At 48.0% G+C, this 26519-nt stretch overlaps 1 protein-coding gene and 1 pseudogene across 1 annotated transcript; both read right to left on the bottom strand.

Moving 5' to 3' along the window:
• Nucleotides 1-11253: 11253 nt before the first annotated feature.
• Nucleotides 11254-14242, bottom strand: LOC149370205 (uncharacterized; annotated as a pseudogene).
• A 1883-nt stretch (nt 14243-16125) lies between these two features.
• LOC149370204 (uncharacterized) lies at nt 16126-25719 on the bottom strand. The gene is made up of 2 exons (XM_089577242.1): nt 25521-25719; nt 16126-17198 (listed from the first exon to the last, which is right to left on the bottom strand). The coding sequence occupies exons 1-2, from the start codon at nt 25717-25719 to the stop codon at nt 16126-16128; spliced, it is 1272 nt and encodes a 423-aa protein (XP_089433368.1).
• Nucleotides 25720-26519: the final 800 nt, after the last annotated feature.

Genomic DNA, 26519 nt, shown 5'->3' with positions numbered 1-26519 from the left:
GGGAAGAATCACTGAAGGTTCCTTATAAAAAAAGGAAAGCTGTCGCTTAGGGGTCCAGCAACCAGTGGCAACTATTGCTTAACTATGGGCCTCTTCTGAGTATCGGACGCTCACAGACCCATCGGCGCCGCATCGCGTCCGATCGTCCACCGTCCACCTGCGTCCTCACAGTAATCCGCAGGGACGCGAGAGAGTAAAAAAAAAAAATCCGCTGGCCACAAACATGACGACCACAGGCATTCAAACACTGCAGTGTAGAAAGCTGCGCGCTTGAAAGTATCTGTTGTGGGGAGGCAAGACGGAGACAGAACGAGCGTTCTGTCGACGATGCCGCCAGCAACAATAGAACAGCCACCGCGTTTCCGTCGTGCGTCCGCGGTTCATGAATTCGGTAACCCTTCGACCGGGGACAGGTGCACATGTCAAAGTCTCGCTCCGTGCGCTGTGCTGGAGGCTGGATGACACGTAAGAAAGTTCAGCGAACTTCACACCTCCCAACCAAGAATGTCACACGGACACTGGCTGTCAGAGTGAGATTCCAGTTCGCCGCAAAGTTTCATGCATTACTACGCTCACACACAGAATCAGTTTGTTCCGTGCACTGAAGGTTAGAACACCAGACAGCACAATCCACAACTTGCCAGAACATGTTCTCTACATGCCATCTACCAGGCTGGCCCGTAACCGTTAATTCCAACTGTGACTGCCACAGAGAGCTAAGTGGTCAGAGCACTACCGCACAACCGGTATACATACTGATGAACAAAGTTCTACCTTTAGATCCATCGTTAGTGGTTGCTCGAAGAGCAAACATGGAAAAAAACAAACAAACAAACAAACAAACTAACAAACAAACAAACAAACAAACAAACAACAAAAATTAACCTTTTAATCCTACTCTTCCTTGCATTCCAAACGAGAGTGTGCGTCAGCGCACTTGTTCAGTGAGCCCTTGATATGCACTACTTCTAGGTCATACTTCTGCAATGCAAGCGACCAGCGCATCAACCGCGCACTAGCGGGCGCTGAACGAGTCAGGTACGTGAGCGGGTTGTGCCCTGCTGCGACCTTCACTTTAACCCCAAATAACCAGGTATCTAATTTCCCTAGTGCCCACACGACCGCAAAAACTTCCCTTTAAATTGCAGACCATTTGGTTTGAGCAGGCGTCAATTTCTTACTCAAGAATGCAATTGGATTCTGTTCGCCTTCAACTGACTGCGACAGACATGCTCCTATCGCAACCTCGGAGGCATCCGTGGCCTGAAGGAACTCCTGGTTGTGATCAGGTGCGACCAGCTCCGGCAACAATGCCAGTACCCTTTTCACCTCACAAAACGCCTCTTCTGCCTTGTCATTCCATGGAAGGGTATTCGGGACTCGCCTGTTAGTCAGGTCCGTCAATGGGTTGCCGAGAAAATGGTATATCGTCAATGTATGCCATTGCATACGAAGAGTGTTCTTTTAGGATTTCTTTGATAATCCTTTGAAAAGTTGCTGCCGAATTTTGCAACACGTACGGCATTACCTTCCATGCATACAAGCCCTTAGGTGTGGCAAACGCATTAAGGCGCTGTGACTGTTCGTCTAAAGCGATCTGCCAATATCTCCGCGTCATATCCAGTACCGATATGTATCTTGCACTTGCCACCTCATAGAGCATCTCGGTCATATTGGCCATAGATAAGCTGTCTGGCTCTGTAACGGCATTCAATTTTCGGAAATCAATGCAAATTCTTACCGACCCATTCCGTTTGGCTACGCACACCACTGGATGCGCGTACGCGCTGTCAACTGGATAGACGAAATCCCATTCAAGTAGTTGCGCTACCTGACGCTCTATTTCCTTTCTGAATGCAAAAGGTACCTTATAAAGGTGCAATTTTTCTTGTTTGGCGTTGGGAAGTAACGTTATTTTATGGCAGCGAACTTTACAATGACCTGGGCGCTCGGAAAATACTTCGGATGCCCAAGTTATGACATCAAACAGCTCATGTCTCGGTTGCTGCGTCAACGATTCGTCCGAGATCTGAAACTCTAGAGGTCGGATCTCCATTTTGCAATGTGGGGTCTCATACGCCTCACCAAACTCGCCATCCGACTCAAAAACAACCCCCACATTCTGGGTTCGTGCTACGTAAGGCCGCAGCCTGTTCGCATGCACCCATCTGCTTCCTTCGTCAGTGTCAATAACATAGCTGTTATCTCGCTTCCTCTCCTTTATAACAGCTGGTCCGCGCCACTTGGGCTGCAGTTTACCGACTTGACCGCTTTCAAGTATGAGAACTTTATCCCCCTCTCTCAACTCTTTTGGCCTAACCTTAAGGTTGTAGTTGGCTCCACACGACCTCTGTATGTCTTTTGCCCTGTCGTCAAACCTTTTCGCGGCGTCATTCATCTGCTCCCTTAACTGAGACAGGTATTGGGCAGCCGGTTTGTTCAGCCCCATCGGCGGTGTCCACTCACCAGTCCAAGTTTTGTGGAGGATACTGAGCGGTCCATATAGGGTACGTCAAAACATTAGTTCAAATGGTGACCTGCCCGTCACATCATGAGGTACCTCCCTGTATGCCCAAAGCATGCATGGAATGTGACGGTCCCATTCTCGCTGATGATAGTGTACAATTAACATGTCGAAGCATAGCATGTCGAAGCATAGCATGCCTTCGAGATTCTGGGAGCACTAGCTGTTTGTGCATCTTTCCATCAGTCATTTCTTCATGGAAAAGTAACGCCTCGTGTACAACCATCCCATGGCTACCTTATCGTGCCTGTCTCCACGCTTCTCGTAACGATATATCGTCTCGCTGCTCCACCTTAAAATCTTGAGCCCTGGATGCAGTTTCTGACATTGCTCGTTCCTGCCCTATAGCAAAAGCTGAGGCAACTATCGGCTCCGCGTTACCTTGCTCTTCGAACTCGAGTGTAGCCTCTGTTTTGTCCTCATCCACCCCGTGTGTAGAGCTCAGCTCTTGTTCGAAAACAGCTCTCTCTTCTGCATCTGCCACCTGCTGCTTTTCGATTTTTTGTAGCATTGAATAAGTTTCGGGTGTCAGCAACGCACCTACCCCTTCGGCTAGCTCTGCGGTTACAGCGCATAGTATTGGCACCTGCTGATTGACTGTTTCTCCTTCCGTTACTGAGGACATAGGTACAGTATTTGTCAGAAGTTTAGAGCCCAGGGGGCTCATTTCCGAGCTTTATAATGGGACTCCAGTAGCATTCATGGGAGTCCTACCTACTGCAGGATGCCGTACCAGAAATCTTCTCGTGTCCAGGAAATTTGGAGTGCTACAGATCCATTAAGAACGACAAACTGTGCCTCAAACCCCCCCCCCCCCCCCCCCCTGGGCTCCAAACTTTTGACAAAGGCTGTACATACCTTAGGTCTGCATTCACTATCTGTCGAAAAGCACATCTCAGTTTTATTTTAACAGAGCAGTCATCTAGACACGATGCGGGTACCGTCGCTGCCCTCAATACTGTAATTTCTGCCCCTGAGTACACACAAGCTTCTGTCGGACTATCTCCGATTTGCAGCTTTACCCAAGCCAGGAAGTCTGATTCAACCGCTCGATCGGGTTCTCCTTTCCTTTCCTGTTCGGAGGCAAGTTTATCGGGGACAAGCAATTCTGCTCGGGCTAATAACTTGCTCGTGTCCCTTTTGGAATCTGTTGCGTCCTGCCTTTGCTGTGCACTTGGACAGTGAATAGATATATGCCCATATTTCTTGCAGGGAAAGCATTTCACACCTGTATGTCTATTTTTTCCACTAGTGTTAGGGCTTGGAGTTGGCGGCTGCTTTTCCTGTTTCTCCCCACCTTGCTGCGGTGGTTTAGAACCTTCGAAACGCTCTCGCGTTTTGCCTACCCGTCGGCTTTCCTCCAACGCTTCCGCTAATCCGGCCAATTCATCGGCCGTCAGCCAGCTCTGGTTCTCATTTTGCATGAAATATGTCCTGACTTCGTCTTGCAGCATCACCAAATCTCTCAAATCCTCCAAACTTTCGACCTCTCGGCTATTAACATAGTACGTGAACATTGTCTCGAGCCTGGTCGCTACCTGATGCCATGAATCACCTTGTTCGTTGCGTACCGCCATAAACAACCTCTTGTACTCATTCGGAGTCATTCGGAGCTCTTTTAAAACTCTCTCCCTAAGCTCCTTATATTGTCACGTTATAGTGACGGCAGTCCAGCGGTCAGGAAGACACCAGAAAGACTTGCAAACGAAGCTCTTTATTTGGGCTGACTTGCGCCCGCAAAACAACTGAATAACTCGGCAGCGGCGTAAGTAACAAGCGTGCTCGTCAATCGTCGAACTACGAATGTCCGCTGCTCGCGGCATCGCTCAATTTAAAGCCGGCAAAGAAACTTCCAGATAACAGGACAAGAAAATCTACAGTAATCTGGAAAAACCTAGATGCAGCCTTTCATGGCTGCGATCAATCGAGATTAGTCTGGTCGCTTCTCGCGTCACGAGCAAAAGTGATAACAACCCTTTCCTGCAGCCTTGAGCGTGAACGAACAAACACTACAATGATACGTGGCATTACCCCCCTTCCAAAGAAGCATCGTCTCGATGCTTTAGAATGAAATTAAACACGGAAAATGCTTCGAGAACTTAGAGTCCTTTAGCATTCCTGTAAAGCTTCAAGTCTCGCCGTGTCGTCGTCGTCGCCGGTGTTGTCGTCGGTGTTGTCGTAGTTTTTGACGTCGTATTTTTCGTCGTATTTGTCGTCGTATTTGCCGTCGTATTTATCGTCGTAGTAGTCGTCGTCGTCGTCGTAGGGATCGTGGTCGTCGTAGGGATCGTGGTCGTCGTAGGGATCGTGGTCGTCGTAGGGATCGTGGTCGTCGTAGGGATCGTGGTCGTCGTAGGGACCGTGGTCGTCGTAGGGATCGTGGTCGTCGTAGGGATCGTCGTCGTCGTAGGGATCGTCGTCGTCGTAGGGATCGTCGTCGTCGTAGGGATCGTCGTCGTCGTAGGGATCGTCGTCGTCGTAGGGATCGTCGTCGTCGTAGGGATCGTCGTTGTCGTAGGGATCGTCGTTGTCGTAGGGGTCGTCGTTGTCGTAGGGGTCGTCGTTGTCGTAGGGGTCGTCGTTGTCGTAGGGGTCGTCGTTGTCGTAGGGGTCGTCGTTGTCGTAGGGGTCGTCGTCGTCAGAGGGGTTGTCGTCGTCGTAGGGGGCATGGTCGTCTGTTTTCGTCGATGGAGGATCGTAGTTCTTGCGCTCAGAAGCAACCTCACCTCCAGAGGCTGCTTTATTCAGTTTAACCTTCGGGGGCTGGGGAAGCGTCCACGCACTGCGTAGCCTCGGCTAGGAGATACTTAGCGCGGTGACGATGGCGACGGAGAACGCGATAGGCGGCTCGGCGATGAGTATCCTTCCCGACGCAAAAAAATCCTCGATTTCGGCTGGTCGCTGGCCGGGTCGGGGTCGTGGGGCGTCGTAAGGGAACCCTCGGATGACCATTCTCCTGTATTGGCAGTACCGGAGAATGTGACCGGCTTCTCCCCAGTGGAAGCATTGTGGGCGGCGCTGGTCGGGTGTTCTCCACTCGACGCATTTCCTCGGCCGTGTACGACGCTCGTAGGACGGGCGAGTTGGAGCGAGAGGGCGGCGCTCCAGCGCAGCTCGCTAAGTGCGATAGGGGCTTGGGTCCCGTGGTCGAGGTACAGGACGGCGCACTGCTGCGGCGTAAGTCATGGCTGGAGGCTCCAGAGGCTGCGTGGTAGACTGGAATCAGGTCTTCCCGCGAATAACTCAAAGGGCTGGCGTCACGACTTGCAGGGGTTATCCGGTACCTGGAAGGCTACCCAGCACCTCCACCAGATGTCACGTTATAGTGACGGCAGTCCAGCGGTCAGGAAGACACCAGAAAGACTTGCAAACGAAGCTCTTTATTTGGGCTGACTTGCGCCCGCAAAACAACTGAATAACTCGGCAGCGGCGTAAGTAACAAGCGTGCTCGTCAATCGTCGAACTACGAATGTCCGCTGCTCGCGGCATCGCTCAATTTAAAGCCGGCAAAGAAACTTCCAGATAACAGGACAAGAAAATCTACAGTAATCTGGAAAAACCTAGATGCAGCCTTTCATGGCTGCGATCAATCGAGATTAGTCTGGTCGCTTCTCGCGTCACGAACAAAAGTGATAACAACCCTTTCCTGCAGCCTTGAGCGTGAACGAACAAACACTACAATGATACGTGGCAATATGGCATGACCCTCCCATCTGATTCGCTGGCTACAAATGCCCTCATTTTCTCAGTCAGAAATGGCAACAGAATAGCCCCACGAATTTTTTCTGGAATTTCAAGGGTCTCCATCATTGTGTCAGCACTCTTGAGCCATGCGGACACCATTGGATCCTTTTCTGGCATAGGCGCCGGCACCGCTTTCAATTCTTTTGCATAATCGCCCAGCTTTGAACCTGACTTCTGTCCAAGTTGCGCATCCGCTACTGATTGAAGTTGCATTTGAACCAGTTTTATTTTTCCCAGCTCAATTTGGAGCTTTGACTTTTAAATTTCACACAATTGAACCTTATGCATTTTTTTCTACAAGCAACGCTTGTGTCATATTTCCTAGTGCCTGTTCCGTCGCTGGCTCTTGCTCTGCTGACGCAGGTTGCCTGTTAGGCCCTAGACCGCTCCCTGCGGCGTCCATCACTGTATCAGTCATTGCATATACCTATAGCTTGCAATCACTACACAGACATGGCAACTTCGGAGAAAGCAGAAAGGTGTCCTACCTCTCTCGATGCTCCGTCGACCGCTCTTCTATCGCACTCAGCGTGATGTCACCTCTCTGCATATAGCCACCAATCTTCAAATCACTTTTGCTAACTTCTACAACATATTTTTTCATATAACCAGTGCTATCTCTAAACTGTATGGCCTCAGGGAGAGTGAGTGCACCTGCGTTGACTTCCGCATGAATAATGCCAAATTCTAGCCTAGATATCTATTTGTTCCTACAGATGTACGACATAGTGCACATGAGTTGTGTTATTAATTAAATTTTTTTTTCCAACTTGGCGTTCTAAGACACCCTTATCTATCTTCAAAGAACAGTGTATTGCTTCCTTAGCCATGATAGAACGATTCCTTCCTCATATGTCTTTTTCAGTTTCTGCAAAGTTCGACATTCTGCTTCTTTTAAGCTGAAGTTGCCCATACTTAACTTATGCGCTTTCCCCCGTAGATTAAAGCTCTTTATTTTTTCGTACTTTTCCTGCATGCTTACTGGTTATATTCCTAGTCCTATTCCGTCGCTTTTATTCAAAGCTCTTTCTGTATACGCATTCGAATACATTAGCTGCGAATATTTTAAAGCCCAATTTCTTGAGACTTCGAATAATGCCCAGTTCATAACACTATGTAATGCATCGTTTGTTGCTTTATCATAAATACGCTATGGTAATTTCCCAACAGTTGTCTGATTTATTTATAGTCCCAACTGAACTTCTGCCCTTAGATACTAAACCGCCTCTCTAAAGTAAGCCCTGGCACCACCCTAGTTTCTCCCAGCGAGCACTACCGCAAGGCTGTAATCGCTTTTTGGTGAAATCGTCTATAAACTTCAATAACCTTCCAACCTCCCAGGTTTAAAGAAAATGATGGAACCCGTTGCCTCGTGACAGTCATGCCCATCCCTCATATAGTGAACTATATCTAGGTGTTTCAGAAAATTAATAAATTCGAAGACATGTTCAAATGAGCGTTTTATTTACATCATGTGAAAAAAAAAACGGTTCGAACATTCATGAGAGAATAAGGAGGCGCAAATATACATCCACACATGTCTAAAGGCAAAATACATGGATCGCGAACAGAACTAACATCCGACTAGAAAATGAGCAACATGAAGAGAACAACACAATTTTTTGTGGCAAATACAGGCGAAAGTCTATTGCTAGGGAACGAAAGTTGCATGCTTTACAAAATTGCATATTAAAATGACAGAGTGCTCTGGCGTTGATTTCCTAAAGTTAGTGCAGTGTTTCTTGATTGATGACGTCACATTCAGCGAGACTGGTGGAGTTGAAGGCGGACACTCAACACTGCAGTGCGTGGTTGATTTCAGGCCCTGCTGTGAAGTTGTTGCTGTTCAAAGCACGCTACAGGCAGTGAGGTGGTGGGCGAGAATGAAGGCTGAATAAGGGTCCTGCTTTGTCTCCGGCATTTGCATAAGCCTTGCAGGAGCAACATGTCTTTTTTTTTTCGTTTTACAGTCTGCGGATTGGGGGTACAGTTATACCTATCAGTCATTCCGTTCAACCGTGCTGTTTCCTGTACTCGTACCCACACTTCGTATTTCCTGTAAATATGATCCTTGCGACACTCTAATCTTTGATATGCTCCTTGATTTTGCCTAGTACCTAGTCCTTCTCTGGCGCTAGCAATTTTGGTAATCATTACCTACTTCCTATTATTGACTTTAATCGTGGGTTTAGCTTTAAAATTAGGTTGATTATACAAATATGCATACCATATGTAATTGATTTGTTGTACGACCGCAGCGATGGCTAGTCGCTTGAGCATTCGCCTCGCATGCGGGAGCTGCGGAAGGTTCGTCCAACCAGTTCCACCGGGTGCCCACCGGTGATACAATGGGTAAAAGCCTTCCCCTGCCTGGCGCTCGGCTTCTTTAGGGTGAACTACTTGGAAAATAGGTATTTGACCCTAACTTGGGTACAAAAAAAAACCTTGTGCCACGGCGCTGTTTGGATATTGACTCCCCGTGTCATAAAAATTCATCATCACCATCATCATCATAGTTTCTTTACACTGGGCACTGCATAGAATTGTGTCCATTAGTGATTTTCAAGTGAAATTTTTTGTATCAGAACAGCGCTTGAAATTTCGACGTATGCCGACACAACTTTCGACTGCAGTAAAAAGCAACGTGAGACAATTTTTTTCTTAAACAGGACGTTGGAGCCAACTTCTGCGGAGATAAAAAGCGATAACGGGATCTACGAAAACTTGTTCCGAGCAGGGTTCTAGGTCGTTGGTTTGGCCAGGTAAGCATATATTAAAATTGCGGGTGATTGAAGAGTTAACACAGGTGAAGTTTATTTATTTATTTATTTCTGATATTCTCATGGCCCACAGGGCATTATTGAGGGGAGTGGTACATGGATATAAAATGAAACTGTTACAAAAAGGGGGTTAACGCATACATAGACATGTCTACAGAAAATGATACGCATAATTGCGAAAAGAAAACTAGCTGCAAGAAAATACATGATTCAAAAAAGCGAAACAATACAAATAATTAGGAATGCCAACACCAAAACGAATAAATTCACAAAAACAGTCAAGAAACATTTCATGTAAGCACAAAGATATGAACTAGAACATCACCCTTCGTAGAAACATTGAACGGGTACGAGGGCAGAAGGCTGTTAACAAAACAAAGTGCATGCGAGAAAAAAGGAACAGGACTAAATACACAATATACAAAACGAAGTGAACCAACTGAGGCTATGGTAAACCATATTGTAATGACAACAGTGTCCTAAACTCATCAACGTCCTTCGCAGCTACAGTATGTGGTGGTAGGTGGTTCCACTCCGACGATGTTTTTGGAATAAAGGAATTTATGCAGGATGTTGTCCGGCAACGAGGAACGCCAAATTTCCGTGAGTGATCGATGCGGGATGAAAAATATGTTGGTGTTGTGATCAATGCTTCTTTCAGAGTAGAGTTCATGCTGTAAATTTAAAAAAACAGACACAGACAGGACACTTTTCTGCGCAGAGCAAGAGGGGTTAGCGATAAACTATTTCTTATTTTTGTGCCACTGGAAGCACAATCATAGTTGCGCACAATAAAACGCGCTGCTCTATTCTCCACAGCTTCTAGGGCGTCGAGGAGTGTGTTAGTGAAAGGGTCCCATACAGAGTTAGCGTATTCTAATTTTGAGCGCACAAGTGACTTATACAGAAGAAGCTTGACAGGGCTTGGTGCTAAGTAAAAATTGCGCTTAAGGTATCCAAGCATGCGGTTAGCGGAAGCTATGATAGAGCTGACGTGGGCTTTCCAAGTTAGATCTGATGTTAGAATGATGCAGAGATATTTATAAGATTCCACGGGTGTTAGCAAGGAAGAAGAAATAGTGTAGGCAACGGGACTTGAATTTTCGCGACGGGAAAAGCGCATTACTTTGCATTTAGTCGTATTAAGAGTCATTTGCCATTGTGAACACCAGTTAGAGATGGTGGTTAGGTCTGCCTGAAGTAATTCAACGTCATTCATATTTTGTATTTCGCGGTAAACGACACAATCGTCCGCAAAGAGTCCTACTGAAGATGTTACATTGTTAGGCAGGTCATTAATATATACAAGGAACAGTAAGAGACCTATGACAGAACCTTGTGGGACTCCGGAGGTCACAGGAATGGATGACGAGTTAAAGCCATTAGCGTGTAAATACTGCAATCGGTTAGACAAAAAGCACTCAATCCACCTTAGTACATTATGGTCAATATTAAGTTTACTTAGTTTGTAAAGAAGTAAGTTGTGCCACACTGTGTCAAATGCTTTGCAAAAGTATAAATAAATACAGTCAGCCTCATTGCCATGATCAAGTATGAGGTTAATATTGCTCGTAAGACTTATTAATTGTGTTTCGCAAGAGAAGTATTTTCTAAAACCATGTTGTGCACAGTTGAAGAACGAAGATGACTCAAGAAAGTTAGCTAGGTGAGACAGGATGACATGCTCCATTATCTTGCAAGGAATGCTGGTTAATGATATTGGTCGATAGTTGAGTGAAAAGTGTTTGTCGCCTGATTTGTGGAGTGGAACCACCTTACCCAATTTCCAGTCATCTGGGAGTTCACCGTCTTGTAGGGATTGCTGAAATAATTTTGACAGTATTATGGCAGAATATACTTTAGTGTTTTTCAGAATTTTACTGCTGATATTATCTGGACCACAAGAAGACGATAGTTTTATGTGATCTGTGATAGCTATGATGCTTTCAAAATCAAAATGAATGGGACCCATTGGGAATGTGATGTGACCATTATAATCTGGTAGTGATGTGCTTGAGGAGAGATAAAATGCCTTAGCAAAAGTTTCATTAAGTACCTTAGCACTGTCGCTAATAGGGATGGGATTTGATTGTGCATCGAGAAGAGATACTGATGGCTGGTCTGAACCGTTGACAACGTTCCAGAACTTTTTTGGATCAGTTAGTAAAAGTGATGGCAGAGTAACGTTAAAATATCGCTCCTTGGCTATTTTTTACGCATTTTTGTACTCCTCAACCACACCCCTGAGTGCTGCCCAATGTTCAGGTTTTCCCTATGACTTTGCCTTAGAATATAACCGTCTTTTTTTGTTAACAAGGCGTTTTAATGACCGGGCGAACCATGGTGACCTGCCATTAGTAGTGATGATTCTTCGAGGAACATGCAATTCAGTTAGCTCATGTAGTTTGTTCTTAAATAAGCACCAATTTTCATTAACAGACCTTTGCTCAGACTTTATGAGAAAGTCATCCAAAAATAGCTTAAGGCCATCATTAATTGACGTAAAATTTGCCTTCGCATAGTCGTAAATGGTTTTAGTTTTATTTCGCGATTTGTTAGACGGTAAGCTTAATTCGATAAGGAGTAGGCAATGATCGCTTAAACCTGGCAAGTAGCTTACGTCGGAAACAAGGTCTGGAGAACTAGTTAGCAAAAGGTCTAATATGCTTGAGCTTGTAGATGTCACCCTTGAAGGTTGTGTGACTACCTGTGTTAATGAAAAGGTGGAGCAAAGTGCTGAAAAAGTTGTTGATTCTGATGATCCATCGTTGCCTAAATGAGTGTCTGACCAGTTAATGTTTTCTTATGATTTATTTTAGAGGAAAAATTTCGAGAGGGCGTTGTGCAGAGAGTCGATCAATCATCATTTCAATTGCTTAGATATAAAGTTCAGCATTGTTTGTACATTTCTTAGCTTAAAAGTAACCCTGAGAGATGTAAAAACTTTCATGACACTAACTTTCCGCGCCAGGGTGTTAGACTCCTGAAATGCACGCTGGTAAAATCCACCATGTTCAACGAATTTGCAAGCAATACTTCACGATGCTGGTTCATCAAAGAGGGCGGAATATTCCTCCTTGCGACTGAGTCATAATATTGCCAATAGGCGCTACCACGGTCGACTGCAAGCAATTATATCTGCCATGACTTGTAACGGCGACGTCGTTGTCGGCCTTCAGCAGACGCAAGATGATTATAACGAAATCAACTGCCACTACTCAACGCACAACCCGTCCTATTCCCGGGGCTGGTTTAGCGTTGCTACATATAGCGTTCTTTCTCACATCTGGATGCGCGTGATGGCGGCGACACAGAAGCTCATAATTACATTTTAGAATCTCCCAACATTTCGAGCCGCCGCGGTGAGCGCAGTGGTTAGGGCGCTTGGCTACTGAGCCAGAGTTCGTGGGTTCCAACCAGGCCGCGGCGGCCGTGTTTCATCGGAGGCGAAACGCAAAAATGCGCCTATGTGCTGTTCAATGTCAGCGCGCGTTCAAGATCCCGTAGGTGGTCCAAATAATTCCGAAGCCTTTCCACTACGGCACATCATTCTTCCCTTCTACTTTCACCTCTTCCTTTATCTCTTCGCTTACGGCGTGGTTCAGGTATGCACCGAAATGTCGGACTGATACTGCGCCATTTCCTTTCCTTAAAAATCAAACTATTAATATTTCTTAATCGAATTGCGCGGTTTACACCTCAGTGCGGCACATTCAACGAAACTGGTGCCGTAGAGAAGGGTTTCGAAATAACTGCGGCCATTTTGATTTTTTTGTCGTGTGTTGACATCGCAGAGCACCTGGAAGTTTTACAATTTTTGTCGCCATATAATTACGCAGGCCGCGGTTGATTCAAAACTCTGAACTTGCATCAGGAGCCAAGTGCGGAAGACGTTGAGCCACCACGGCAGATATTACACGTATTTTGTGAAGCTTGAAGAAGGGAACCATTTATGTATTTATTGATACTGCAGTCTTGTATCGAAGGCCTTAGTGGGGTGGATACAAAATCAAATACAAAAACGATATGTACAAAACACAGCATAGAAAATCAAATAGCAGACAAAATGTACAAAATGTGGCTGAACATAGCATAGGACAGATGAGGTCACTCGCGACATGGAAGGACTAGCAATAGCTGAAATGAGACACATTGCACAAGGAGCAAGGATAAGTGCACAGAATAAAATCACTCGCTACATAAAGAAAAATGCGCGTCAAATACTGCCAATTAACCTCGGGATACAATGTGATTGGTAAGCTAGATTATTCCATTCATTAATGCATGTAAGAAAAAAACTGAAAATTAAACCATTTCTGTTTCGTAGTTGTTGGCGCTATTTTCAGCAAGTGTCGTTGTTGTGTAGCATAACCAGCGGAAAAAGAGAGGGTGCGCGATGTGTCAATGTTATACTGTGCCGTTATAAACTGAAACAAAAATTCTAAGAGGCATGTTCGGTTCCTTTTTGTCACGGATGGCAACTCTGTTCGCTCGAGGAGCTCAGTGAAGAAAGGGCAACCGTAAGGAGTGTTGTAAGAATCCTTACCTACATTTTTTTAAACTTTGTTTAATTTAATAATATTTTTTTTCAGTAAAGGAATCCCATACACCTATCGCATATTCTAGTATTGGACGAAGGATCGAATTGTAAGGGCGAAAACTCAGAGAAAGTGGAACAAATTTTCGAGAGCGACTTAAGAAGAAAAGTTTAAGAAGGCTGTGAGCTGTGATAATGTCGGTACGATCGTTCCACGAGAGGATGTTAGTAATCCAGAGGCCAAGGTATTTGTATTCGCTTATCTCTGAGAGAACAATCCTGTGAGCATTGTTGTAGTGTAGTAAGGGATTCGTCGCTGATCCCGATATTTTGTCTGTAGAAAAACAACAATGGTCTGCATCTTTTTACTATGCGTACGTGGAAAGTTATAGCCAGGATACGCTAGAAGACTGCCATTTTGCGTTTGTTAATTCAAAAATTAGGCGTATGCAAAAATGTGCGTACCTGGTGAAGACGGCCCCTAAAACTCAGCACTCTGTTGAGAACTTCTTCTAGCGTTTCAAGGCTTGCGAAGCCTAGGTGAAACACCCTGCATAATTAATTCTGTAAAGGGGTCCCCTTGCCTAAGCCAACTATTTCCAACATCTAATGGATCGTGAGGCAGAATTTACCCAGAGAAGAGTAGTGGGAGTGCATTTCGTCATACAGCCCAAATTTGCGCCTCGCTAGCGATTGCCCGGAAAAAAAGAACAGGTTGCGCACGTTTCCTAGCGGTGATCACCCGTAGGCTTGAAACCACAAAGCCGACGAAAATTCTGCAAATTGGATTCATGAGCGCGCCTCCAGATGGAAGAAGATAAAGAGAGTGGGAGTATTACGAGGGAGAGAGAGGGTAGTATTCCTTCAGCAGAAAAGTGAGTTATTCATTGAGGAGAGAAATAGAAGGCCATTTTGGAGGACGGGAAGGGATTGGCGGGTGTACTGAATTGGAAAGAGTAGAACAGAAAGTCATATGCTGTTTTTTTTTCCAACATTGTAGACAAGACATAAATTACGAACAACGCCGCTAGCTATAAACACGAAAACCATGGGTATAATGTTAAGAGAGAGGGCGAGAGATGAGCCCACGGAACAAATGCGGGTTGATGGTATTCAAATCGATATCTAGAGTACGAATTGGGCTTGGGCAGGGCATGTAATGTGAAAGTGATATACTCGATGGTTACCTAAGGTAAGGAACTGGATTTCAAGAAGAATCAAGCATAGGAGTGGCCGGCAAAAAATAAGGAGGGCAGATGAAGCAATGCCTAGAACAGGACATGGTTGATTTGAGCAATATGGGAGAAACCTTCGCCCTGCTGTGTACGTGGAGTGGCTGGTTATTACGGTGGTGTAGAAAGGTATTGTAATAGAAACCTACGCAATGGCTGTCATCCACCTGGTAGGGAAAGTTGGACAATAAAAATTTTATGCGGCAAGCGAGGAGTTCAGGTGAAGCCTAATTGGAGACGAATTAGACACACCGTTGCTCATAAGAACAGGTCACCTGTCTCTTGATAACGGTGACGTTTGGTTTTACTGTCAGCCAGTTATATTCAGGGCGTTTTGGGTCCCTGCGAGTCGTTGGGCGGGCAAGTTCTTAAGCAACAAAAATAAATATATATGCACGGCAAAGGCAGAAGGGCCGCCGCGGTGGCTCAGCGGTTATGGTGCTCGGCTGCTGACCCGAAACACGCGGGTTCGATCCCGGCCGCGGCGGCTAGAATTTCTTTGGAGGAGAAATTCTAGAGGCCCGTGTACTGTGCGATGTCAGTGCACTTTAAAGAACCCCGGGTGGTCGAAATTTCCGGAGCCCTCCACTACGGCGTCTCTCGTAGCCTTAGTCGCTTTGGGACGTTAAACCCCATAAACCAAACCAAACCAAAGGCAGAAGGCATAAATACGGAAGAGTGACGTCTGGGCGGTAATACCCTGCCCACTGTTTCGCAAAAGAGATGAAAGGTTACACAAGCGCAAATTATGGCTTCGCCAACGTAGATAACAGTGACGTAGGCTGGAAACACGCCTTAAAATTTAAAAACCGGTTCGATGGCCTGACAAAAGTCTACAAGTTATGCCACAGACTGTTGAAGTTGGCGCATGAAAGTGCAGCATCGCGAAGCCGCACACAAATTTCGTTTTAACACGCTAAAGAATTTTCGATCAATTACGCCGCCATGCATCAGCAAACGAGGCGCAAAATGGACGCTATATTAGAGCTCTCTAAATGTATACACCTCTCCTTTTTTCATACATTTCGCGGCTTATGCGCGTCTTTAGTTTTTCGATGTGCCTCGAATAAGTCGGAGACTTCATCATTACCAGCCTGACTGCGCCCACTACAGAGCAAAGGGCACTCCCATATCTCTCTAATTCTCAGCATACCGTGCCACGTGCGAAAACTCTGCAAAAACGTCGACGTCGGTGCAGTTTTATGCAAAGGCAGGCTCAGCTGCAAAGGGCAGGTTGAGCGGAAGTTGGTTGGAGGCGCTATTAAGCGTGCAAGTAAACCAACAAGCCCTAATATATTACGAAGAGCATCAGCTTCTCGGTGTCGAAAGCAGAGATCGGCGGGCTATGGACACAGCAAGCTGGAGCCCCAGCTGCAGGGGCCTTGATTCTCTCGTGAGCAAACCCTCTACCTCTGAGCTGTTCAGAATCAAGCCGTTTACTTTACGCAACAAAGATTTCGCCGCCTCTGTGTTTGTTGAGCTAGTACCACAGGATGCGTCATCAAGTAATGTGGTCCGATACCCTAACTTCAAAGCATCCAGTGCTGTATGTTTCACGCAAACATCATATGCTATTCCGCAGATTACAACGTCTGTTATGTTTCGGGCCTGTAGTTCAGCATGAAGTTCTGTCTGGTTGAGTTTTTGGTTATCCCAAAATGCAGAATAACTGTCCACCTCTGGGTCCATTCCTTTTTTTATTATTATGGAATCATTGATGACCTTCAATTCCTCGTGTAGTTCTGCCCCCCAGGTATTCTGCACACAGTGTTTGGGCCATAGAATTTGCCTCATAGTACCAGACTCAGTTCTGTCGCTATCAAACACCACAGTGTCAAATTTCTTGGCATCTTCAGGGGTCACATTACTACTGTTATGAAACGTGCGGCTGCATCTGTTCTCGAAAAATGAAATATGATTTTCGGGGTGCCAATCTTGCGTATATACGACAAGTTTCCACGGCAGATCGTCTGTAATGTTGTTAATGATGGGAACAATGAGCTCAGGGTATCGATTGTCGGATTCATTTCTGACGGACAGACTTCCATTAATAAAATCATTTTGCACATCTACAATTATAATCGCCGACCTCGGGCAGAGTACCACATTTATCCACTCATACCACATTCTTTCTAACTCTAATGGAGATAATACTCCGTTACAGTCAATGTCAAAGATATCAAAAAGCCATCGAACATTATCTTCAGTTGAATTGCTTGGAACATCTGTAAAAAGCCAGTTCACGATGTCCGAAAAATTACTTATCGATATATTGTACGCATAGGTAGTAAACGATTCCAATGAGGATGTGATCTGGCTCTTCAGTTGTAGTTCCTCGATAAGGGGTAATGTACACCGGTCGGATACAAAACCTTGCGCGCCTGCAAAAAACAAAAAACAAAAACAAATTCGTTTCCTCAGCCATAGGAAGGCGAGAAAACTGTCTTAATCGCTCAATTTGCAACATGCATAAGGTAGCCAATAAAAAATTAGAGTCTCTAAATATTTCGCGTCAAGGTCTGTTGAAAGCAATGACCAATTATATCCAAGTTACAAAAGAAAAAAGCAAGGATTTTAACCCTTTGAGGGTCGAATTATTTTGAAGAAAACTTTCCCAGGTGGTCAAATTAGTTTATTGCGGATCTTGAATCTACAAAATTTATATAATCGAGAATAAATAGTAAAAAAAAATTAGGAACAGTACTTTGGTGACAGCATCACTCAAAACTGGAAAATGTTCAATAGAATAGAATAGCAACGGTGATAAGCAAGCTAAGAGCAGCACCAATAAAGATAGAAATCAACTTTCGCCGCCTCTGCAAAACAGTGCCCACAAAGAGAAAACACGTTTCGCGCGACTCCGTTGCGATCCCGCGGCGGAATCGAAACCGCGTAGGCGCGTTGCCACAGAGGGCGAGAATACCTCGCGAGCAACGGTGATAAGCAAGCTAAGAGCAGCGCCAATAAAGATAGAAATCAACTTCGGCAGCCCCTGCAAGATGGTGCTGACAAAAAAAAAAACTCAAATTTCGCGCGACTCTGTTGCGATCACGCGGCGAAACCAAAACTACAAAAGGGTGTTGCCGCAGTCTGTGCCGCCGCGCTAAAGCTAGACATAAGTTTTGCTTATCTCCGTAAGAAGGCAGCACAAAATTCAAACACTTCTTGTAAATCCTAAGAGGTGGTAGCACCCCCCAGTGAGCACTCATTGTTCTTTTGGCGCAAAATTTCAAACGGAAGATCGAAACCGTACCCGTACGGCAAAGACCTTGCGGGACAGAAAACCGCCGCCGTACGTATACGGCAAAAACCTTCAAAGGGTTTACTGACATGCGCTTCTTTAAAAAAAGTTTTGAGTTAAACTCCAGAATACACGGACGCCAGTGTGCACAATAAAAAGAAAAAAAGAAACATTCGCGGCGAGATGTGCAACGGCGCTCAGAATTTCACAGAACAGACAAAAATAAACTTTTTAAGCAATTGAAAACCTTAAAATAGGTCAAGTTGAGTTATGTAGACATGTGTTCCGGAAAATGTTAAATAACTATTTCCCCGACAACCCACTTCGTTCTGTGCACTTGAGTGCACAAAATGTGATTTAGTTATGATATGTATGATGCGGTCATTTAAAGCTTTATGCAGAAGAAATGCGCTGAAATAATACAATGGAAGGAATTTATTTAATGGTAGTTAGTCTGAGGGTTGTTCCTCTTTAAGGAGGAATATTTATTGATTTAGACTAATATTTACAGGGTGTGTTGAGGAGAACTAACCTATGCCAGTTTAAATGCCCAGTGACGTTCATTTTCAGGTTAATGTGAAGTTAGTACGTCAAGGTTAACAATATTGCCGCACTTAGTTTAGCCATCACTCTACCGGCGCCCCCGTGCGGTCTGTCTTCGACCTTGGTCGCGCGCCGGACTTCGTCCTCTCTTCTACTCGGTGCTAGGGCCTGCCGGCTGCGCTCTGCCCAGTGTGCTCGTCAGGTACTGTTTTGCCAGGGACAGAACGTCCTACCAGCGTCCGTGACATTTTTGGTGGAGGTGCTGGGTACGATCTATGTACGAAGAGGTCCCAGGAACCTCTAGCGCTCAGCCACACCCCCTGGACACGACACCTGTCCACAAGTCAAGCCGCCGCTTGAAAAGCTTAGCCCCCGAGTACAATCCCCTCACCGCGCCATCCCGCAAGATGACCTCTACGGTGGCCAGCCAGACCTTCCAGCAAACTGTGAGTTCGCCACCGCTGCTTCTTCATTCGCCTCGTACGCCCGCGTCGTTTCATGGTGACAAGTTTGAAGATGTGGAGGACTGGTTGGACGGGTATGACAGGGTCTCTGAATTTAATCTGTGGGACGAGGACCGCAAGCTTCGGAACGTCTACTTTGCCCTCCAGGACGCCGCCAAGACGTGGTTCGAAAACCACGAGTCCGCCATCCACACCTGGCAAGACTTCCGGCGCCAGTTGCTGGATACGTTCAGCAGCAACGAACGGAGGGAGCGTGCTGAATTGGCCCTGCAATCGAGAGCGCAGCAGCCAAACGAAAGCGTGGCGATGTTCGTGGAGGATATGACCAGGCTTTTCAACCGCGCTGATCCTTCGATGTCGGAAGCCAAGAAGGTGCGCCATTTGATGCGGGGCGTGAAGGAGCAATTATTCGCTGGACTCGTGCGCGATCCTCCGGCTACAGTCGCCGATTTTGCAAAGGAAGCGGCAGGCATGTAGCGCGCCCTGCAGCAGCGGTTTGCGCACTACGATCGTCCGTCAAACATCACTGCTGTGGAGTGCCACTTGTCGAGGCCCGGGGATGAGAACACCTCCCTCCGAGAGCTCATCAGGAGCATCGTTCGCGAAGAGCTGCAGAAGCTTCGCTCTGTGGAGCAGCCTCCTAGTGTCACCGCCATCTCGGAGGCTGTCCGTGACGAGATACGCCGCACGGTGCAGCCCACTCCACCTCCGCAACCGCCAGCGCCCTATGTGATGACATACAGCGAGGCATTGCGAAGTCCTGCGCCACCACCGCCGGCGTTCTACTCTCCTGCCCCTACCGCGCCGTCCCACCGATTCCAGTATACGACAGCGCTGCGAGACGACCGCCCACCCGTCCCGAAGGCAAACATGTGGCGAACGCCGAACAACAGGCCCCTGTGCTTCCACTGCGGCGAAGCAGGCCACATCCGTCGTCACTGCCCGTACCGCCGGATTGGCCTGCGCGGCTTTTCGCCCGACGCACCCCTGCCACGCTATGGTGAACGACCCCGCGAGATCGATCACTACCTAGCGGCCAACGTCCCACCTGCACCCACTGCCCAGCGTCAGTCCAGGTCACCGTCGCCTCGACGGTTTTCTTCACCAGCCCGCCAGTCCTACGTCCGGCAGTCCTCCAGCCCGCGCCGGGAAAACTGAGGACGGCGACCCCCGGAGGTAGGGCCGCCGTCACGGGACATAATGACGAACATCCTCCGCTCACCGACGTTAGTATGCGACCCGACCTCCGACGCCACGCCGCGACGACCTTTCGACGCCCAGAGACGCCTTCGCTTGACGCCTCAATTGGACTATCCGAACGACCCTTAAGTCCGACGACTTTTCGACGAACGGAGACGCCTCCGCTTGACGCCCCAACCCGACCGCGAGAACGATCCCCTAGTCCGACCTCCCTCACACAGCGTTTTTCTGAAGGTGACCAAACTTCGGCTGAAATCCCGGTCATCGTTGATGGCCGCCGCGTGACTGCTCTCGTAGATACCGGCGCCGATTTCTCCGTCATGAGTCGTGGTCTGACGCTTGTCCTGAGGAAAGTACTGACACCTTGGCCTGGAACGCACATCCGGACAGCTAAAGGCCATCTGGTGACACCGCTTGGCGTCTGCACCGCTAGAATGGAGATTCGTGGTGTCACCGTCACTGCCTGCTTCGCTGTGTTGGCTCATTGCTCGAAGGACCTCATCCTCGGGTTAGATTTTCTTCGGGAACACGGTGCGATAATCAACCTCCGCGAACTTGTCGTGACGTTCTCACCTCATTGTGCCATAGCCGACAGCAGCGAGCCCGACAGGCCTGTTTTTCGCGTGTGTGATGACAATGTCACGCTACCACCACGCTCCAGTTTGTTTGTTACGGTGGAATGCTCCAACCCACGCGCTCCTCACGGGGTTGCGGAAGGTAACCTGTCGTTACTGCTGAGTCAACAAGTCTGCGTTGCGCGGGGTGTTACTTCCCTCCGCGGACTGCGAACGCAGCTTTTTGTTACGAACTTTAGCGCCGAATACCGCCACTTGCCGCAAGCAACCGCCATAGCCTATTTCGATGAAATTAGTGACTCAGTCTCCCACTGCGCCCTGTCCCTCAACGATACCCATGCATCGACGTCTGACGCCCCCGTTATGACTGACGTGAACCTCGACCTAACCGCCGATCAGAAACACCGCCTCCACATGATCCTCGACTCTTTTCGTGACTGCTTTGCGACCACTTCTAAAGTTCGGCAAACATCAGTCACTAAACACCGCATTGTAGTGGATGAAAGCCAGAGGCCTATCCAACACCACCCGTATCGAGTGTCTGCGAAAGAACGGGAGGTGATTCGGAGGCAGGTTGAGGAAATGCTCCACGACGAGGTTATCCAGCCGTCAACAAGCCCGTGGGCTTCGCCCGTTGTGCTGGTCGCCAAGAAGGATGGCACTCTCCGATTCTGCGTCGACTATCGTCGCCTCAACAAGATTACTAAAAAGGACGTTTATCCGTTGCCCCGAATTGATGACTCGTTCGATCGCCTGCGTCATGCCCGATATTTTTCCTCTCTTGATCTACGCAGTGGGTACTGGCAGATCGAAGTCGATGAACGTGACCGTGAAAAGACCGCGTTCATAACCCCCGACGGTTTGTACGAGTTCAAGGTGCTCCCCTTTGGCCTGTGGACCGCTCCTGCCACCTTTCAAAGAATGATGGACACTGTCCTGGCTGGCCTCAAATGGCTGTCGTGTCTCGTCTATCTTGATGATGTGGTTATTTTCGCTGCGACCTACGAAGAACATCTCAAACGCTTGAGCGCAGTATTGACGGCCATCCGATCAGCCGGTCTATATCTAAAACCCGAAAAATGCCACTTCGCGTACCAACGGCTGAAGTTTTTGGGCCATGTTGTGACACCTGAGGGTGTCAGCCCCGACCCCGACAAGACGGCCGCTGTAGCTGCGTTCCCGACTTCCACTGATAAGCGAGCTGTGCGCCGGTTTCTTGGCCTCTGCGCATATTACAGACGCTTCGTGCAGGACTCCTCCAGGCTGGCTGAGCCTCTCACACGGCTGACAAAAGACGATCAGCCTTTCGTCTGGGCACAGGAACAGCTGGACGCCTTCGAAAAGCTCCGCCAACGCCTACAAACAAAGCCCATTCTTGCCCATTTTGACGAGGAGGCGGATACAGAACTTCACACCGATGCCAGCAACATTGGCCTCGGTGCAGTCCTCGTCCAGTGGCAAGATGGTGTTGAGCGCGTGATTGCTTACGGCAGCCGCACGCTGTCTCGGTCCGAGGCCAATTACTCAACCACTGAAAAGGAGTGCCTAGCTGTTGTGTGGGCGATAACGAAGTTCCGGTCCTACTTGTATGGTCACCCGTTTCGGGTCGTGAGTGACCACCACTCACTGTGTTGGCTTGCGAATCCTAAAGACCCCTCGGGCCGGCTAGCTCGTTGGAGCCTTCGCTTGCAAGAATTTGATGTAACAGTTGTCTACAAGTCGGGCAACAAACACAGCGATGCAGACTGCTTGTCCCGTGCTCCTATCCCGTCCAGCTCTGATGACCTCGAAGATGACCCTCTCTTTATTGGTGCTCTGACCACGTCCGCCCTCGCTCAACAACAGAGGGACGACACGGAATTGCGCCCACTCATCGATTATCTTGAGGGTACCGCCTCGTTACCGCCTCGTCTATTCGCGCGTGGCTTGTCGTCGTTTTGCTTGCGAGATGGCGTCCTCTACAAACGAAATTACGGCCCGACGGACTCTGGTTACCTGCTCGTGGTTCCAACGGCGCTCCGAACTGACGTTTTGCAGGCATGCCACGACGAGCTTCCTTCCGGCCACCTCGGATTTTCTCGAACGATGGCACGCGTTCGTCACCGTTATTACTGGCCCAGGCTTTCTGCGGCTGTCAAGCGTTATGTACGCACTTGCCGCGAGTGTCAACGTCGGAAGAAACCACCTTTCAAGCCGGCTGGCTTGCTCCAACCCATTCCTCCGCCGAGAATTCCTTTCCACCAAGTCGGCATGGACTTACTGGGCCCATTTCCCACGTCATCATTGGGTAACCGGTATATTGTGGTTGCCACCGACTACCTCACCCGGTATTGTGAGACGAAAGGTCTTCCCCGCGGCACTGCTGCTGAAATTGCTGACTTTTTCATCATCAGCATAGTCCTCCGCCATGGCGCCCCTTATGTTGTTTTAACTGACCGAGGCACAGCGTTCACGTCCACGCTTACTCAGGAAGTTATGCGGCTCAGTGGCACAAGTCATCGTAAGACCACAGCTTACCATCCTCAAACCAACGGCCTAACAGAGCGCCTCAATAAGACTATCGCTGATATGATTTCTATGTACGTCGACGATGACCATAAGAACTGGGACGAAATCCTTCCGTACGTCACGTTTGCCTACAATACTGTCCTTCAAGAGACGACGGGGTTCACGCCATTTCGTTTGGTACACGGTCGTGAAGTCGTGACTATGTTGGACACGATGTTGTTGCCCGATATTGCACGCCCATCCGTTGCCGACGCTGATGCATTCGTTCGCCATGCAGAGGCTGCCCGCCGGCTGGCTCGGCAACGAACCTGCGTGCGGCAAGAAGTCGATGCTCACCGCTATAACCTCCGTCACCGCGAAGTCATTTTCCAGCCTGGCGATCAAGTGTGGGTTTGGAGCCCCATCCGTCTGCGCGGCCGCTCCGAGAAGCTTTTGCGCCGTTACTTCGGCCCCTACAAGGTACTCCGCACACTCAGCGACGTTACGTATGAAGTGCGCCCGCAAGGGGGTGTTTGTTCTTCCAGACGCCCGCCGACATCCGAAATTGTGCACGTCGCAAGACTCAAGCTATACCATGCCCGCTAGGACACCTCTCACCACGTTCGGTGCCTGGGATTCTGTTAACACCCACACGTGGCTCCCCCTCACTTTCAGGCATCGAGTCGATGCCTTTCCAGAGGGGAGGGGCAATGCCGCACTTAGTTTAGCCATCACTCTACCGGCGCCCCCGTGCGGTCTGTCTTCGACCTTGGTCGCGCGCCGGACTTCGTCCTCTCTTCTGCTCGGTGCTAGGGCCTGCCGGCTGCGCTCTGCCCAGTGTGCTGGTCAGGTACTGTTTTGCCAGGGACAGAACGTCCTACCGGCGTCCGTGACAATATGTTTATTATGACTCAGGGAACAAAATTCCAATAGAGGCATCACCTAGAGAACAGTAAACCATAAGGCTGATATCATTGCCGCGGTCTTTCAGCCTCTGTCTCTTAAAATCCCATCCCAAAATATAGTATTAAATCAGCATTATCTCATATCCGACTGAATTCCCTGTGGTTCTTTAAAGAGCTTGTTTTCTCTCTCTCTCTAACCTCAGTGAGCATAATCCACAAAGGTAGCAGTGCGGTATAGGCCTTTGACCGCCAATTTAACTGCCGAAAAACTTACCCAAATGACCAATTTTTTTATGTTTTCATAATTTTTTCCAGGCAATTCCGATCGTAAAAATGTGTTGTACCTTTGATTTCTAGTTAGAATTAGCACAAAAACTAGAAACCAAAGGCTGTTGTTGAGGGCGGCTTTCCCGTAATGCATGCCATGGTAACGGGTCACAACGCACTGAAATTCGAAGTGTTTATTTGATGAAAAACACAATACACTGAAATGTGCCCTTGAGAAGAATATCAGGTGGTTGCGAGGAATAGTAGCAGTTGTCAACCAATAAAGCGTAGTCAAGAAAGGGACCCATAATTCCTCAGTACCTTGTTATCCATCGATTCCTCGCCGGCCATGTCGACTGCCCAGTTGCCAGTGTAGACTAACAAATTGCAGAAATAGCCTCTTGAAGATTCACGGAATAGAAAGAATTTTAGGCCAAATATTGCTTCCATGCAAATCTTCTCTTGAAAAGCAAGAGGTTCTCATCGACGGATACATCTTGTTCTGGCGCATAGGCAGCAAGGAAGGCCTCGTTCAGCCTTGTGATAACGGGCCACAGATTGCGGAGCGTGGGCTGCGGATGGTTGGCTTCATTCATGCTTTTCGATTTGGTGAACTGCAGGCAGCTTATTAAACGTTATGAAGCGATTTGTGCTCATTGCCTTCCTGAACAGTGGTGTCTCCAAAACTTCTTTTGTTGTCGAGTGCATCTCAACTTGAGGTTTGACAAAAACACCCTTCGTATTATTAGTACAAAGAAGACCATCATCTGATCGCGGTGTACTGGTTTCCAGGTGGGAGCCCGAGCAGTACAATACGCTACCGCTTAACGGCCTGTATCGGTCACAATTAGGTAAGTGATGCCCCAGTTAAAGAATACATGGAACGAGCCGAGAATATAATTCTCGTCAGGGGGCTCCCGCAAGATTCCGAGCAGTGAAGAAAAGGTAAAGCGCGGAGGCGCAGGTGTAGGGTTGCTGATGTTGACACGCTGCCTCACACGCCCACTCACACGCCCCCTACTCCACGCGTCATCGTTGTCGTGGTCACCATCGTCGCTCTCGTTTTCATCTGAAGCGGCATCCAGCTCGAACAGAAAGCGTCGAACACTGTCAGACACAAATTCGATGTCGTCAGCAACACTGCTTTCTGTACAACTCCAGGAAGAGCCTCTTTTTCTCCGAACATCGCCGCCACCGGCATTCTTCTTGTGAAGCGTCATAATGAATAGTCAGTTGCCACCAGGCAAAGCACGCTCGAAAGGAAGGAAATGCGGTTTTTCATGGAAAACAATCGCCCCCTAGGGATGACAATTGCAACCATAGCAAGATACGGCCGTAACTCGTCTTTGGCGGCGGAAACAGCTCAAAACCGGGCCGGACGAGTGTGACTCGTTTTTTGGCGATATTGGTACAAGCTACACTGTAAACACAAATAAGCCCAAATAGGAATATAAATGGCTAGTGTCCGCTTTTAAACTCCTTATTGAAAATTGCGCAATCGACTTTAAGTAGTAAAAAAGAGGAAATCCTCCTTTTTTACTGCCGTCGCGAAATCGAGGAGTAAAATAAAGCATTTACATGATTTTACTACTTTTCCAAGAAGGAGTATGTCGGCTTCAATACTCCTTCAGGCCCTTTATGCACTCAGTGTCTGCCCGCCGCCTAGTGGCAGCTGCCGGTTCGCTGCACTTGCAGGTGACGACGCCGGCTCTGTCGTCGCTGCCTGCTCGCCTGTGCTTTTGCTGCTTCACGCACGTTTGTCATGTTACAAGACACCGGATCGCCGCAACCTCGCGCACCAAGGTGCGCCACAGACAGTGCCTGTGAAGCCCCCACTGTATTCGGAGAACGCTTGGTGTTGCATCGCCTGCGATGGCAGTCTGCGAGAGGCTTAGCCAGCCGAGCTCAGCCGAGCCAACATGGCGGTGTGTGACGCGTCGACCTCCCCGAAGCCGCCAGTTTGCCACCCGCTCCTTTGCGCGCTCTTGTCGTGACGTAAGACTGGACATCATCGACCTTA

The sequence above is a fragment of the Amblyomma mixtum genome, chromosome 1, assembly GCF_055824585.1.
Source record: "Amblyomma mixtum isolate Tamu chromosome 1, ASM5582458v1, whole genome shotgun sequence".
NCBI lineage: Eukaryota > Metazoa > Arthropoda > Arachnida > Ixodida > Ixodidae > Amblyomma > Amblyomma mixtum.
The sequence above is the reverse complement of the archived record's forward strand: the minus strand, read 5'-3'. Positions and strand labels throughout refer to the sequence as shown.